This window comes from Quercus robur, chromosome 3 (genome assembly GCF_932294415.1).
Source record: "Quercus robur chromosome 3, dhQueRobu3.1, whole genome shotgun sequence".
Classification (NCBI taxonomy): Eukaryota; Viridiplantae; Streptophyta; class Magnoliopsida; order Fagales; family Fagaceae; genus Quercus; species Quercus robur.
In genome coordinates this window covers 5,639,940-5,656,065 of record NC_065536.1, presented here as the reverse complement: position 1 = coordinate 5,656,065, position 16,126 = coordinate 5,639,940, and the positions used below count along the sequence as shown (strand labels likewise).

At 38.8% G+C, this 16,126-nt stretch overlaps 1 protein-coding gene across 2 annotated transcripts; it reads left to right on the top strand.

Annotated features, from left to right (window-relative positions):
* Positions 1-584: 584 nt before the first annotated feature.
* LOC126716822 (uncharacterized) lies at positions 585-15,919 on the top strand. 2 transcript variants are annotated; one of them, XR_007652298.1, is made up of 10 exons: positions 585-726; positions 1,398-1,625; positions 1,734-2,469; positions 3,539-3,603; positions 3,696-3,763; positions 5,634-5,737; positions 13,801-13,873; positions 13,957-14,137; positions 14,408-14,732; positions 15,166-15,919. XR_007652298.1 is itself a non-coding variant. In XM_050417813.1 (9 exons), the coding sequence occupies exons 2-9, from the start codon at positions 1,418-1,420 to the stop codon at positions 14,491-14,493; spliced, it is 1,521 nt and encodes a 506-aa protein (XP_050273770.1). In that variant the 5' UTR covers positions 585-726; positions 1,398-1,417; the 3' UTR covers positions 14,494-15,075. The 2 variants fall into 2 exon arrangements, 1 of the variants encoding a protein (XP_050273770.1); XM_050417813.1 differs by lacking the exon at positions 15,166-15,919 and having other exon boundaries at positions 14,408-15,075.
* Positions 15,920-16,126: the final 207 nt, after the last annotated feature.

Below are 16,126 nucleotides of genomic sequence, written 5' to 3'. Positions count from 1 at the left end.
TTGGCAAAAAATAAGCTAACCAAACAACACTAGGTCTCAAATATAAAAAATGAGAACTACATCTTTCTTCAATAAAATCTACTAAAAATTTACTTCCACCATTCTATTACCTTCATTCCTTTTCTTCATTAACAAAGTTTGAGCACAAAGTTTCTAAGCAAATGAACAATTTAGAACAGTAAAAATATTCACACTCATTACAAGATGATTGTGCCACAAAGAAGATACTTAATTTATCAAAATAATGAATCAAACTCAAAATTGCAAACATAATCACCATTTTTTCAAACCATAAAGACCGGAGGGAACAAAGAACTGAAAAGTGAATCGGTTTTTTGGTGAGATTAATAGTTGAAATGATAATGTCATAAATAATTTAATTAATAATTTTAAAAATATTGTACATTAACTTCATAATTTTTTAAAATAATTCATACGTAAAGTTTTCACTTCTCTTATGTAAGAAAATAAAATGATATTTTATATTAATGGACAATTTTAAGGAAATTTTTATTCTATTTTTAAAGAAAATATAAAAAGTTTTTAAATTTTTTTTTTTTAAATCAGTTACTTTTTACTTATAAAATATTTTTTTAAACCGAAACAAACCCAGCCAAGGAACCACCTTAATCCGACCCATTTGTACCAAATGCAAATCTGAAAGTCGGCGAGAAAAAGAAAGTTAGCGTGTAGAGCAGAGTCCAAAACCCTAGAGCTCTGTATCAGGTACGATCTTTCTCTCTTTCTCACTCTTCTCTCTTATATATGGAGACATTATAGATATATGTGTGTGGATTAACTTAATTGCATCAACATTTAGGAAAAAACGAATTGTTGTTGTTGTTGAATTATGAATGATATGCTCTATTCATATTGCAATTAGATTGTTCTAAAAGGCTCAATTTTGGGGGCTTAGTCAGGGTTTTGCTGATTTTTCAAGACCCATGAAATTTCAATCTTAGAATCAGCATGGGTGCAACTTGAACTCGTTATTGCCCGGTTTGTGTTTGATTTTTTGCCTAGGAGACTGTTGAATTTTATTAGACTTTGCCGTTATTGTGCTGGAGCTAAAACTCTAAAACCCTTTTGATGTTGTTAGAAGTAGAATCTATTGGAGTAACGTTTTATTGGGGTTGAGCTTAGAACCCTTATTGCCGGGTTTGTGTTTTTGATTTTTTTTTCTTAGGAAACTTGGAAACTGTAAAAATTTAGTTACAGTTGATTTTAGCAGTATTAGACTTTGCTATTGTGCAGATAATTGTGATGGAGCCATAACTCTAAAACCCTTTTGATGTTGCTAGAATTAGAATCTAATGAAGGAGTAATTTTTGTATTTGGGTTGAGTTTGATAAAAGCAAATTGGGGGTAATAAGAATTTTGTTTAAATTTTGTTTTAGGGAGGTATTGATATTGAATAATGGCGGCAGCTGCATCTTCGGGATCCAACTCTCTTAAAGAATATCTGAAAAGATATGGAATCAATGATGAAGAGGATAAAAAGAAAAAGAAGAAGAAGAAGAAGGTCCAAAGTAAGCCAGATGCAACGGGTCTTTTAGTTGTGGATGAAGATCCAGTTTGGCAGAAAACAGTCAATCTCGAAGAGGAAAACAGCGGCGATTCAGCTGGTAAATCAATAACATTTTGAAATTTTGATTTTTAATTTTTTCCTAGTTGATGGTTTTCCTTTTCCACTTTGGGTTAATTGTTCTATTATTATGTTATTGAACATGTAGATGAAGAGAAGCCACAAGTTAATGAAGACATTGAGGTTAAGCGGATGAGGAGGCTTGAACAGTTGAGGGCCAGACGTGCATATAATGCCATATCAGAGGATGGCAGTGGTTGGGTTTCGCTCTCTCCTAAATGCTTGAATTCTAACGACCCAAATTCTGATATGTCTCCACCTCGTAAACAGAGGATTCGAAATGACACACCTTCACCAGAACCTGAGCAGGATTCTGGCAGAGATAACATTGATTTGTCTCCTCCACGACCAAACCTGAACAATGATATGTCTCCACCTCGGAAACGGAGGGTTCGAAATGATAGCCCTTCACCAGAACCTGGAGTGAAGCTTTCAACTGATTTGCTGAATTCTGATATGTCTCCACCTCGTCGACGCCAAGTATTGGCAGACAATGATAGGAGTAACCCTGACATTTCTCCTCCACGACGGGGTCGTCGTGGTTCTCCATATCAAGATGTCTTCCATGCTCCCCTGGGGTCAGACCTTTCACCCCCAAGGAAAAGCAGGAAGGATCTTGGGAGACCTGGGTCACCTGACCTTTCACCACCACGTAGACGCTCAACTGAAACCAATGCTTCACATGCATCTTTGCTTCCTGACCTTTCTCCACCAAGGAAAAGTCGAAAGGAAGCTACTGTGGAAGAACAGCGAAAAACAGGTCTGATTTCTGGCAAAGATATGAGGGAAGAGATTGCCAGAACTAAGAAGAATGATTTGTTGAGGTAACAATTACATTAAGCTGTTAAAATACTGCCCCACCCTCCTTTTTCCACTTTTAAGGTTGATGAATTGTGTTTGCCATCTTTATTATATGCACATTCACAACCTGATCAGTTGTGAACGTAGTTGCTTATTTTTGATTAGTTGTGTTTTATATGGGACCTTTTCTGCTCTACTGTAGCCAAAAATGATATTGTGCTTTTGATGATATTATGGTTCAAGTGTTTGGCCATACTATACTCCAGTAGGGAGTCATTTGAGTTATTCTCGATGAACATGGCTGTGTACACCTCAGGTCGAGTTCCCATTTATCAAGCTTAGTAACAGGGACTCAGTTTGTTGTTCTCAAACTAGGAAGCTTGGTCAGCTGTACGGTATCCTAATTCAGGCTTCCATGAGGTTGCACTTATGATCTTGTGTGATATATGGAATTCTCGGTATTAAGCTTGTGCATGCATGGGTTGGCTATGTAGTCTGCAATTGCCAAACATTGGCTTCTCCTTTTATAATTGAAAATTAGGGATATTTCTCTCTAACTCTTTTGGTTTCTCTAACCCCAGGGAACTGTTACAGCATACAAATGATTTTGTATAGTGTCTACTTTTGTCTGAGTGTATATGTGCATAGGCATTAAGTGACATACTCATGATTTACAATCTTCACAGTATGTAAGGCCCATCTCATTCCACGTATGTGATTTGAATTACACAAATACAAAGGGCTGATCTTTGATAGGAAAAAAGGTGAATCTGTAGAAGCCCAAATGTATCAACTTATTTGGAAAAAAACCATGCTCTTTGGAAGATCTATCTCCTTGTTGGTGTTTTGGTCTGTGATTATTTTTTTTTGTTTATAATGTGTCTTTCTTTTGGTGGGTCCAAGGTGATAGAATCACCGATTTATATTAGTATAGGCGATGATTAGTTTTTATCATTTTGGTGTTTTGGTGGACAAATAAGATGTAGGTTTCAGGCTATATGATTCTGCTTTTGTTTAATTTTTGGTTCAAAGATGTGTATTGTCTGATATTTATTCCTGTGTGCTTATTAAACAATAATTATTCCTGTGTAGGTTTAATGAGATGGATCCTTCTATAAGTGGTCGGGGTGCGGAGCCTACATATCGGGATAAGAAAGGTGAAGAAAAACAAATTTCTTAATATTATAAGGTTATGTCTTCCTTAATAATGTTTACATGCTTGATTGGGTCTCACTCCTTAATGCTGCAGGAGAACGTATATCGAAGGAGGAATTCTTAAAACTGCGAAAGAAAGTAAAAGTAGAAGAGAAGCCCAAGGTACTTTGGAAAAAAACCTTGAATTTGTTATACCTATACACACACACACTTGATTAGTAAGTTACATGCATCTTGTTTGTCTTGAAAGTTGAAACGTGAGCTTACCCTTCTTCCCATTACTGAGGGTGTAGGAAGTGCCATTTGAGCTAGAGCTCATTGGTGTCATCGTCATCATTTATTATTGTTTCTAGTACTATTGCTACTATTATAATAATAATTATTATTATCTACTAGGGTCACAATTTCTTCCTTTGCTTGCTGCGGGGAGTGGTGCGTGGTATTATTTCTGGATTTTTTTTTTTTGGTGAGGGAGGTGTCAAATTTCATTGAAAAAGCTACAGATGAAAACAAGCGTTTCTTGATCTTAAGCCTGCTTGATGCTATGCCAGCACTGTGGTACTATCACCCTCTCATAGCATATGGGACTCACACGTGAGAGGGTGGTCTCATAAAATACCTTTTGGCGCAACCGTGGCTCTGCAGTGTTTGTCGTACTAAATAGTCAAAAGAATTTCGTTTTAGTAAAATAATTAGATTCTTGTGAGTGAATGAAATTTGTGTTTCTAACTGATAATGTAGGAGTCCAAGAGTTCATTTATGTGTTTATTGTTCATCCCTGTGGCTGATGAAAATTTCTGTATCTTTTTTCCCCATATTTTGGTGGTCAAGCAAGAAATGTTGCATAATCTTGTTCTGATGGCAATTGCAAAGTTTCCATGCTTTAAATTGTTTAGGATAAAGTATTAGTGCCAATGAGTATCAGCTACAGTCTATTCAACTTTAAATTTCCTTCTTACCCAAATTTTCTGCGTTAGTTATATTTTACCGTCGCTCTTTTGTTGTGTCATTGGAGTGATCTAATTCTGATCTAATTCGGAGGACCGTAGGAAGCTTCCCTTCTGAATTCACTAGGTTTTATATTATATTTTTGCATCATAATGTTAATGTTTATTCCCTAAATAAAATATTTTGCATTCATTCACAAATTAAATGCTATAGATGTGGCTTTGCAGAAAGTTTACTGTCTATTTATTTCTGTTGAGTAGTTGTCTGCACAACAATTTGGGAAATGTAATTCATGCTCCTAGGTTTTCTTCAGTTATGTGATGCCTATTTTAGCTTTGGCTCGCTTAAGTGATGTCTATTTAGGCTTTGGCTGAATAATCTATTAATTTTTTTTTTTCCTGAAAAATCAAAAGATCTGTGGTTTTGACTAATGTTTAGTTAAAATGGTAGAGAGATTGGTTAAAAAAGAAAAAAGAAAAAAGAAAAAAAAGAAATGAGGCTGTCTAGCTATGATAGTTTTCCCTTCTCTCTTCCTCTTTTTCCCCCCTTTACATTTCTCATCTCTTGTAAGAACTAAATTGTTTATGGAGAGAGCCAGTCTTGTACTGATTGCAAGCTGATGATGTTCATCGATGCTGTGAAAATTTTACTTTATGTCATCCCTTTTTCATCTTTTGTGAGATTTTATTAATATTGTAATAGTTGTTTGTAAGTTGTCAAAAAAAAGTTGGTGGTTACAAATACTACTGACTGCCCCCCAAAAAAAAAAAACTATTACAAAGCTTGGCAGAGGTTGAGTTCTGTTTTCAAAGGCTTAAAATGTGATATTGTAGAGGAGGAGATAAAAACTTGCATAAATTTGAGAAGTAAAGGCTTTTAGGCATATTGGTTGCATCATGGTTGAGGATCTTAGGGATAATAGTGAGCAATTTTAATTTATTTTCTTTCTGAAATGTTTTAGCTTGTATTTAAAGCTTCTTTCATTGATAAGTAAAGTTTTCAAAGGCTTTTAGAAAATTTTTTATAGGCTTCTTTCCTGGATTTAGTAGATAGTTAATATGCATTTGCTGCATGTTTTTGTCAGGAGATTAAGTTGGAGTGGGGCAAGGGCTTGGCTCAAAAGCGGGAAGCCGAAGCTAGGCTGCAGGAATTGGAATCTGAGAAGGACAAACCATTTGCGCGGACCAGGTAAAACTAATGATACAAGATATCATATTGTAATATATTAATATATATTTTAAATATTTACATGTGTTCTATATTCTGATAGATGTAGCTGTAGGTTTCTTTTTCTAGTGTCTTTCATGTTAATTTTTTTTTCCAATTCCTATACATTTTATTGTGCCACAGACATTTGGGCATCTTGGTTGACAATATGTTTAGAGGATTCTTTTTTTTTGCTTGAGTAGTTGTGATAAATGGATTTTCTCAGTGTGTAATATAATCCAGCACAATAAGTGGGTAAGCATATAGGTGCTGACCTGCAGTGGTCTGTTCCTCTATTGTGCCTCACCAAATTTGAGATTTACAATGGCATGGTGATAGTCAATTGGGTTGTGCTATCTTTATGGTTTTGATTTCCAAATGATGCTGTAATCATAGGGTATTGTGGAAATCCACTTGCCTATGAAATTAACCATAGAACTTTTCGTTGTTATTATTATTATGATTTCTAGTAGGGTTTTTGGCACCTTCTGTCTTACATATGATATTTTATTTATGATTACTCATAAAAGGAATGTCACTTGATGGTAACTGCAGATGCAAGAATGTTAGTGCTGGTTTAACCGCATCCTAATTTCCCCTTGCATCGTTTCAATCAGTTGAGTTTTTTTTTTTTTTTTTGGGCGGGGTGGGGTGGGGCGGGGCTTGCTGTTATAATTGGTAGACCTCTCTGTAGTGGAACTGTCTTCCTCTGGCTTTAGAAATACATATTTTGTTTAATGGTAGTTTACTGAGTGTTAAGTTGATTAGTGTGAGAACAATTGGAGGAATCGCAATCGGGTTTCCCATCATTATAGGTATGCAGAAAAAATAAGGATTGGCATTAAGTCTATATCTCTTTGCACTAGTGATGGTTGCAAATGATATAATTTTAGTGGATGAAATTAGAAGTGGAATTAATGCCAAGTTAGAAATTTGATGAGACGCTCTAGAATCTAAAGGCTTTTGATTAAGTAGGACTAAAATAGAGTACATGGAATATAAGTTTAGTAAAAGTAGAAACAAAAACATTGGGGTGGTAAGACTTGATGGCCAAGAGATACTAAAGAGCGATAGTCTTTGATATCTTGGATCAATAATTCATAAAGATTGAGAGATTGCAGAGGATATATCCCATTTAGAACAAAGATAGATAACAAGAAAAATGCTCTCTCTCTCTCTGATTTGAGAGGAGGCCCGGCTACCTCGAATTAGCCACAAATCCTGTTTTAGTTTTATTTCCTAGGGATAGTATGGGGGGATTTCGTAGTTTCTTTATTGAATCTAAGCTGTTCCAGTTGGTGATTGAGGAAGGTGGGAATTTTTTCTCCCTTAAGATTCTTGAACGGGGTAAATACTACATGCAATCGGTGTTTATGGGCAAGAGTGCAGCTCTTTGGACAATGCGGAATCTGGAACACACCGTGAGTGGGGTTAGTCCTAAACAATTCTTTACGTTCAGGGAAGGGGATATTGCTTACACGATGCAGCGGGGGTCCAACTCGTATGGGCAGTACTTATCAGTGACAGAGCTTAAGTTAGGTGGGCTGCGGCGAACTATTATTATTCCTGCCGGAAAATTACAACAAGGATGGAGAACCTTTGGGATTGAATTAAGAAGGCTACTGGAACCTTCTCAATATGCGTTGGGTGGATCGAAATTTGTACCGTTCAGGTTTAAGCAAACCCCAAAATATCAACCTGCCAGGTCTTATGTGGAGGCTGTCAAAGTTCCAGTACAGGCAAGGTTGAAGCAGGTTCAGCAGCCCCTCCGCAAAGAAATAGTTCAGGCTGGTACTGTGATGAATTCTGTGGAGTTTCCAAGTGATTATTCTTGCACACAGGTAGCAGTTTCTGGAACTCAGGCTGGTAGTTGTTCACAGTCAGCCGTGGGTGGTGGTGAGGGATGGAAAGATGGTATTAACGGTAAGAATAATTTTAAGGAGAAAATCCCGGAAGGTAATAAATGCAATATTTCCTTGAAGCCCAATTTGAATTCAAATATGTTTGAGTTTGGAAAGTTACGTGATAAGAGGAAGGGACGTTGGCTAGGGAGAGGTTTGATTGTGAATGTGAATGAATTTGGAAAGAGGCGGGTATCTTGGGATGGTGTTAAAGGTGTTAAACAGGCTGGAAAATGGGTGAGTAAGACTCCCCATAATATTAGTGTGGGTCTGGGCTCAGCCAAACAGAATGCCCAAGCCTTGTTGGGCAAAAAAGAACCCACTTTGGGCCTGGGTCTGTCAAGCCCACTATCTTTTGAGGCTGGCGAGAGTTCAACTTCTGGACTTAAGGCTCTGGAGGCTTCATATCAGACTGGATTAAGTATGCCGAGCTCAGGTAGGAGTGCCACGAAGGAAGTTGAGAGCTCAAGGACCACACCCACCGTATCGGAGCAACATGCGACGCCGTTGTGGGTATCGGTGGCCATGAATCCATCCTTAGCAGTGACGGAAGTGGCGGGCAAGGGAGAAGAGGACATCACGATCCCTCTAGCCCAGCCACCCACTGTGTCGACTGGACCAGCGGTGGTGGCTCAAGCCTCCCACGTTCTGACGTCGCCGATCAAAGAGCTGGGTGGGTCGAAACTGGTGCCGGTTGGGCCATCGGGCATGATATCGGAACCGGCAACGAATCCGATAGTACCGGCGAAAGCTTCTTTGGATATTCCAGAGGCATCGGTGGTTGGGGAGGAGGATTTTGTGGGTTTGGAAGGTCCGGGTAAATTTGTTTTTGAGGGAGCTCAATTACCTGGCCCAACTATAAAGGATTTGGTGGGAGACTTAGATAAGTCTTGGGGAAATTCCAGAGACTGGATTTTACAATTACGTGATGGCAGGCAACTAGTGCTCCCATTGTCTCTGTATCGTTCTCCAGATAGTATTTCAGTCAGTTCTAGTTTGGAGGGAGATTGTGTACCAGGTAATGACTCTTGTACTTATGAAGGGCAGAGGGTTAGTTGGGCAGATGACTGTGCGGGGCTAGTAGATTATTTTCCTAGGTCAGAGAGTGAGTTGTGGGAAGTTGGTGAAACGTTGAATTTGTGTGAGGATGGTGATGAGCCATTAGTTGTGTTACCTTTGGCCACGGAAGGTCCGACGGAGTTGGAGTCTAGTCAAGTGCAGGAGATTGGGTGTAAGGAGAGTGTGGATAGTTGCCAACTATCACAGTGGGTAACCAATAGGATAAAGGCTTTCAAGAAATCTGTGGGCACTTCATTGGAAGGTTTTGAGGAGCAGATTACTGGTTTGTTATTAGCCATTGAGGCCAAAAAGAAAGATAAAAAGAAACGTGAGGAGGGTGATCAGATGAAGTTGGTCAAGTCAGGCCAGAAAGGGCAACGGGAGTTGAAGAATCTGTTGACATCTTTGAAGGTTGAGTATGATCCAAATAAAGCAAGGAGTGTAAGTTCTGAGCGGGCTCTAGTGTCTTATCAATGAATGTGAAGATTATTTCTTGGAATGTAAGAGGGTTGAATGAGCAGGATAAAAGGCTCAGGGTTAGAAACTTGATTAGAAAGTGGGGGCCAGATGTGGTTTGTCTTCAAGAAACCAAAATGGGGTTGATTAATAGAGCGGTGATTCGTAGCTTGTGGGGTGGACAACATGTTGATTGGTCTTACTTAGGTTCTTGTGGAGCTTCTGGTGGGGTGTTAGTGATGTGGGACACTCGGGTTGTGAATAAAATGGAGGAAGCAGTGGGGAGATTTTCGGTTTCTTGTAAGTTTACAAATGTGTCAGATCAGTTTGTTTGGGCGTTTTCTGGTGTTTATGGTCCTAATTTACACAGAGACAGGAGGTTTTTATGGGAGGAACTTTGTGGCTTGAATAGTTGGTGGAGTGTCCCATGGTGTGTGGGTGGGGACTTCAATGTGGTTAGGTTCCCTTCCGAACGATTGGGGTCTAATTCTTTCACTACTGCTATGCGGGAGTTCTCCAATTTTATTTCGGATCAGGGTCTCATTGACTTGCCATTGCAAGGGGGTTCTTTTACTTGGTCAAATTCTAGAGAAGTTGTCTCGAAGGCTAGGCTGGATAGATTCTTGTTTTCTGCAGATTGGGAGGATAGGTTTCCAACAGTTTCTCAAAGACGGATGTCTAGGTTGTGCTCGGATCATTTTCCAACTGTCCTTGAGGGTGGATCCTTCCAAAGAGGGAGTATGCCGTTTATATTTGAGAATATGTGGCTCAAGGATGAAGGTTTTGTGGATAGGGTTCGGTCTTGGTGGGATTCCTATCAGGTTCATGGTGCACCGAGTTTCATTCTGGCCAGTAAATTGAAGCTCTTAAAAAATGATTTGAAAAGATGAAATGTTGAGGTGTTTGGTCATGTTGAAGTTCGGATTAAAAAATTGTGGAAGGACCTAAGTGTTTTTGAGAATATGGAGGAGAGTCGGGGTTTATCAGCAGAGGAAAGGGTAGAAATGGGTAGAATCCGTGATGAGTTAGAACAAGCTACTCTGTTGGAAGAAATTAGTTGGAGGCAAAAATCTAGAGTTCTTTGTGTTAAGGAAGGTGACAGGAGCACTAAATTTTTTCATTGCATAGCTAACTCTCATAGGAGGGTTAATTCTATTGAGAGGCTTATGATGGATAGGGTATTGTCTTCGGACCCGGCTGCTATAGCAGACTGTATCTCTCAGTTTTATAAGCAGCTTTATTTGGAGAGTGTGGCTAATAGACCCGTATTAGATGATGTGGAGTTTGCTAGTATCTCGGTGGAAGATGCAAGTTGGCTAGATAGGCCTTTTGAGGAAGAAGAGGTGGTTGAGGTGATTAATGGTTTCAATGGTGACAAGGCACCTGGTCCAGATGGCTTTTCAATGGCATTCTTCCAGTCTTGTTGGGGCGTTTTGAAAACAGAAATTATGGCTGTGTTCCACAACTTCCATACTCAGGCGGTGTTTGAGAAGAGTCTTAATGCCTCATTCCTTGCCCTTATTCCTAAGAAAGTGGATGCTGTGGAGGTCAAGGACTTTCGGCCCATTAGCTTAGTTGGCGGGATTTATAAGATTATCTCTAAGGTGTTGGCTAATCGCCTTCGTAGGGTGGTGCATGGGCTTATTTCGGATTCACAAAATGCTTTTGTGAAGGGTAGACAGATTTTGGATTCCGTCCTGATTGCTTCTGAATGTATTGATAGTAGATTGAAGTCAAGAGTTCCAGGTGTGTTATGTAAATTGGATGTGGAAAAGGCATATGATCATGTGTGCTGGGATTTTTTAATGTATATGCTGCAGCGTTGTGGTTTCTCTGAGAAATGGAGAAAATGGATATGGTATTGCATTTCAACTGTAAAGTTTTCTATTCTGATCAATGGTAGCCCATCTGATTTCTTTGGTAGCTCTAGGGGGCTTCGGTAAGGGGATCCTTTATCTCCGTTGTTGTTTGATATTGTGATGGAGGCACTAAGCCGTATGTTGGATGTGGCTGCCTCCGCTGGGCAATTCTCAGGTTTTTCTGTGGGTAGTACGGCTGGTTCATCAGTGATGGTGTCTCACCTTTTATTTGCAGATGACACTCTGATTTTTTGTGATGTTGAACCTTCTCAGATTGCTAATTTGAGGGCGATACTTGCTAGATTTGAGGAGGTCTCAGGGCTTCATATTAATTTGGGGAAGTCTGAGTTGGTTCCTGTTGGTGGGGTACACAATTTGGAGGATTTGGTGGGTTTGTTGGGGTGTGGGCAGTCTTCTTTGCCCTTGAAATATTTGGGTCTTCCTTTAGGTGCCAAATTTAAGGATTTATCTGTTTGGAATCCTATCCTAGAGAGAATGGAGAGGAGATTAGCAGGTTGGAAGAGAATGTATTTATCTAAAGGGGGTTAAGGTGACTCTCATTAAAAGCTCACTCTCGTCTTTACCTACATACTTTCTTTCCCTTTTTCCTTTACCAGGGAAGGTGGCAAAGCGTATGGAGAAATTACAGAGAGACTTTCTGTGGAATGGGATTGGTGGTGAACCTAAAATACATTTAGTTAATTGGGCCAAGGTTTGTAGGCCTTTGCAGGTGGGGGGGTTGGGTATACGACGGTTGCGGAACTTTAATTCTGCCTTGCTAGGTAAATGGTTGTGGAGGTATGGCATGGAGACTGATGCTTTATGGAGGAGGGTTGTAGAGGCAAAATATGGGAATATTAGGGGTGGTTGGTGTACGAAAAAGGTGACAAGTCCTTATGGAGTCAGCCTGTGGAGATACATTAGAAGTGGCTGGTTGAACTTCTCTAAATTCCTTGTTTATGATGTGGGGGATGGTACTAGAGTGAAATTTTGGAAGCATGTGTGGTGTGGGGATGGTACTCTTCAAGAGGCATTTCCAGAGCTTTATCGTCTTAGTAGGTCAAAGGATTCCTCGGTGGCTGAAGTTATGGATTGGTCTGCTGGGAGGTTTCATTGGAATGTGCAATTTCGTCGACCACCACAAGATTGGGAAGAAGAAGCCTTTGACCGGTTTATGGAATTGGTCTATTCTTCGACGGTGCAAGGGTTTGGTCCTGATAAGGTTTGTTGGAAACCTGCAAGGAATAGAGGTTTTGAGGTTAGAGGTTATTATAACTCATTCTACCCTCCTACTTTTGTTTCTTTTCCATGGAGAATGATATGGCAATCAAAGGTTCCCCTAAGGGTGGCGTTCTTTTCTTGGTCTGCTTCCTTGGGTAAGATCTTAACAACAGATAACCTTCGTAAAAGACGAGTGATGGTGCTTGACTAGTGCTATATGTGTAAGAGGAGTGGGGAGTCGGTGGATCATCTTCTACTTCATTGCTCCATAGCTTGGGAGTTGTGGTCCATGGTTTTCTGTTTGTTTGGTATTCAATGGGTTATGTCTCATACTGTTCTTGAGTTGTTTGAGGCTTGGCAAGGAAAGTTTGTGCGACATCGCCACATTGATGTTTGGAGAATGGTGCCTCATTGCTTGATTTGGTGCATTTGGCGTGAAAGGAATGATAGAAGTTTTGAGGGTTGTGAACGCTCTTTACTGGAGCTTAAGTCTTTTTTCCTACACACTCTCTTTGAATGGAGTGTGGTTTTTTCTCATTTTTCTTGTTCTTCCTTTTCTTTGTTTCTTGACCGTTGTTCTTTTGTTTCCTGACTTGTGCCCCCATAGTACATCCCCAATGTACTCGGTTTGGCAATCTTTTTATTATTAATAATATTCTTACGTTATTTATAAAAAAAAAAGAGATTGCAGAGGATGTGAGTCGTAGGATAAGACTCATTAGAGTAGGGTGGATGAAGCGGAGAAGCGCATCAAGAATGTTGTGCGATCGTATAATACTTATTAAGCTAAAGAGAAAATTTTATAAAACTGCTATACGATTAGCTAAATGTTGAGCTATTATGAAGCGACATATTTGTAAAATGAGTATAGTTGAAATGAGAATGTTAAGATGGATAAGTGGAAATACATGGAAAGATAGGATTCAAAATGAGGAAATTCACTTAAAAATAGGTGTAGTGCCTATTGATGAAAAGATGAGGGAGGATTGCTTAAGATGGTTCGGTCATGTTTAGAGGAGAGCGACTAATGTACTAGTAAGAAAGAGTGAGTTGGGCTAAGTTAAGGGAACGAAAATAAAAGCACATTAGTTGAAGTAATAAAAAAATGACATGTCAATTAATGGAGTAATAGAGAGTATGACTTTAGATAAAGAAGAAAGGAAAGCATATGATTGACCATAATTAATTTGTCAAGGATCCATAGCTGACCCGAAAATTTTGGGATTAAGGCTTTGTGTTCATTTATGAAGCACCTGACATGCATGGTGTCTGAATTTGTCTCTGGGTTTAAGGTTTTTTACTGATTATAGATTACTCATGTGACCCAAAAAAAGGGAAAAAAAAAAAAATCTAAATCGTCCATTTGATGAATAATACATTAACTGTGTTTCACTACAGATCTACCCATCTTCTGTTTGGCAGAGACAGCATACTACTTTCATTTCCCGGTCTTACTATGTGTACACCTAGTGCCTTGTAAAAAATAACATCTGTGTTCTCTACTTATCAAAAAATAAAAATAAATAACATCTGTGTTCTCTGTTTGCAGAGATGATCCTGAACTCGACAAAATGCTGAGGGAGAGAATAAGAGATGGCGATCCCATGGCACATTTGGTGAAGGCAAGTAATTGACTTGCTTATTTTTTGTTGTTGAAATCAAAGAATTTAATACTCATTTGACATATCTCTTTGACATGGTGCAGAAAAAGCATCCTGAACTAGTTCTCCCAAACCTAGGGGACAATGAGAAAATGAAGGAATCAGGGTTTGTTGTTCCTCAGGACATTCCTGATCACAGCTGGTTAAAACGAAGATTAGATGCTGCTCCAAATAGATATGGTATAAGACCAGGAAGACATTGGGATGGAGTTGACCGTAGTAATGGTTGGTTCATTTCCATCATCCTTTAGTCAGATGTTTCTTTATTTTTCTCAAGAAGCTATGGATCTTGTCTTATCATCTTCCTGTGTGCCATGATGTGGTGATCCCAATCATTTACTCATTTCCCTTTATAGTGAACTTGTGTGAGTGAGAGAGAGAGAGAGATCATTGGCCACAGGAAGATTCTTATGCACTAAAGAAGCAAAAAAATTATTTTGAAAAGTATGTTTAGCTATCAGAAGTGATTAATTTCTGTTGTTTTACCTCTTGTAGGATTTGAGAAGGGATTGTTCAAAAGGATGAATGAGAAACGAGCTACAGAAACAGAAGCATATCTTTGGTCTGTCTCCGATATGTGACTTGGAAGTGTATGGATTAAGATGATGGCAATATGCTTTTTATGCATTTCTGGAAAAGACACCAAGGATTCTCAGCACCAACTGAAAATATGTTCCATAAATTAATTGGTGGCAGTGGTGTGCAGTTGAGCTTCCTTTACTGCTCAATAGCAGCAGCTGTTTCCTTTGCAATTGAAATTCTGTACTCATGATGCTTAGTTGTAGAATTCCAACTCTGCAGAGATGCTGTAACAATCCAGGTAATTTTTGTTGCTTGGCTGCGGATTTCAACTCTATGTTGTTGTAAAGAAACATAGTCCTGGCATGTGACCATAGTGATCTTTTAGAATGTCATATGGCCTTATTGAAAGAACTGAAATCTTTTTTTGGCTAAAAGGTCTTTAAACTGACTTTTTTTTTAATAGCTTTTTCATATTTTACATGAAAGTGGTATTAAAACTTTCCTTAAATGGTTCATTAATAAATGTCCTAAGGACACATGTTAATTGGACTCTTGAACAAATATTTTTCACGATTTGTATCATTCTTGTAACCGAGTGGCATATAACAATTTAGTCGAAGGTATAAAAAAGTATTTTCTCATTTTAACTTTGCTTTGGAGGAATTCTGAAAGGCAAAATATGAAGTTGTCATGAATTCTACGTACTCATAATTTGATTCATTTCCATCCAGGATGCTATATGGATTACTGTAGATCCATAAGGATTATAAAATTTTCAGTCGGCAGGCAGTTAAAGACTGACAAGTCCTCTCACTAATGAAGTCCAGATATGTGAATTGCTTGATGTAGATACCAGCTGAAACTATTATGGGTGTGAAGTAAAGAATACTTTCCATTTTCCTTTGATCGCAGTGGTCAGACACTGTGTATCTACTCCAGTGATGATCTCCTGCTTTTTTTTTTTTTTTTTTTTTTTGAAATGGAACTTATAGCATAAACCAAATAGAAAGGAGTACATCAGAAGGGAGCCAGCAAGCAGCTGGGACCATTACAGCAGATCAGATTGGATTAAAGATGATACAACTGGGGGTGTAACCCCTTTCCAAATAAAGGTTTTTTCATTTCCACGGGCAAAGTGAGCAAGCTCGTGTGCAACTTTATTATGGTCTCTGTTCAAGTGCTTGAAAGTGCAGTTCTCAAATGTGTCTCGAGCTTGCTGGATCTCTTGGATAATGTGGCCCAGGTCGCTTCTGCTTTATGCAAAATGAATATGGGTATGGCATGTGGGGGCTAATGGTGTGTACCTTAGCAAATGCAAGATCAGTGGCTAAGATCTCTGTCAAGCTTAAGCGAGAAGGCCAGACACAAATTTCCTTGAATATTGTTCTCAAACATGAAGCTTACAAGCAATCCTTTTTGTATGCTTGTTAAAAACCCCGACCAAATAACTGAAAATTATAACAAGACAAAACATGATTGATTTCAGATTTTGTTGGTCTGTCTTGATCGCTAGCTTACACTATGAAACTCGGCGTATTGGCAATTTGGAAAGCCCATGTTGGATCCCTGACTTATTATGCAAGAAAGTCATTGTCCAAGAAAGGTCACCGCCTCCCCCCTTGTTTAAAATGCATTTCTCGAATGGATTTTTAAAAATTAAAGTTGAGAAACAAATTTTGTCACATCCAAAAA

Excerpts from the sequence above, each read along its gene's own strand:
- LOC126716822 (XM_050417813.1), top strand. The coding sequence starts at position 1,418 with ATGGCGGCAGCTGCATCTTCGGGATCCAACTCTCTTAAAGAATATCTG. Across the intron at positions 3,764-5,633 it reads AAGTAGAAGAGAAGCCCAAG|GAGATTAAGTTGGAGTGGGG; the intron begins GTACTTTGGAAA and ends TGTTTTTGTCAG. Across the intron at positions 5,738-13,800 it reads AAACCATTTGCGCGGACCAG|AGATGATCCTGAACTCGACA; the intron begins GTAAAACTAATG and ends CTCTGTTTGCAG.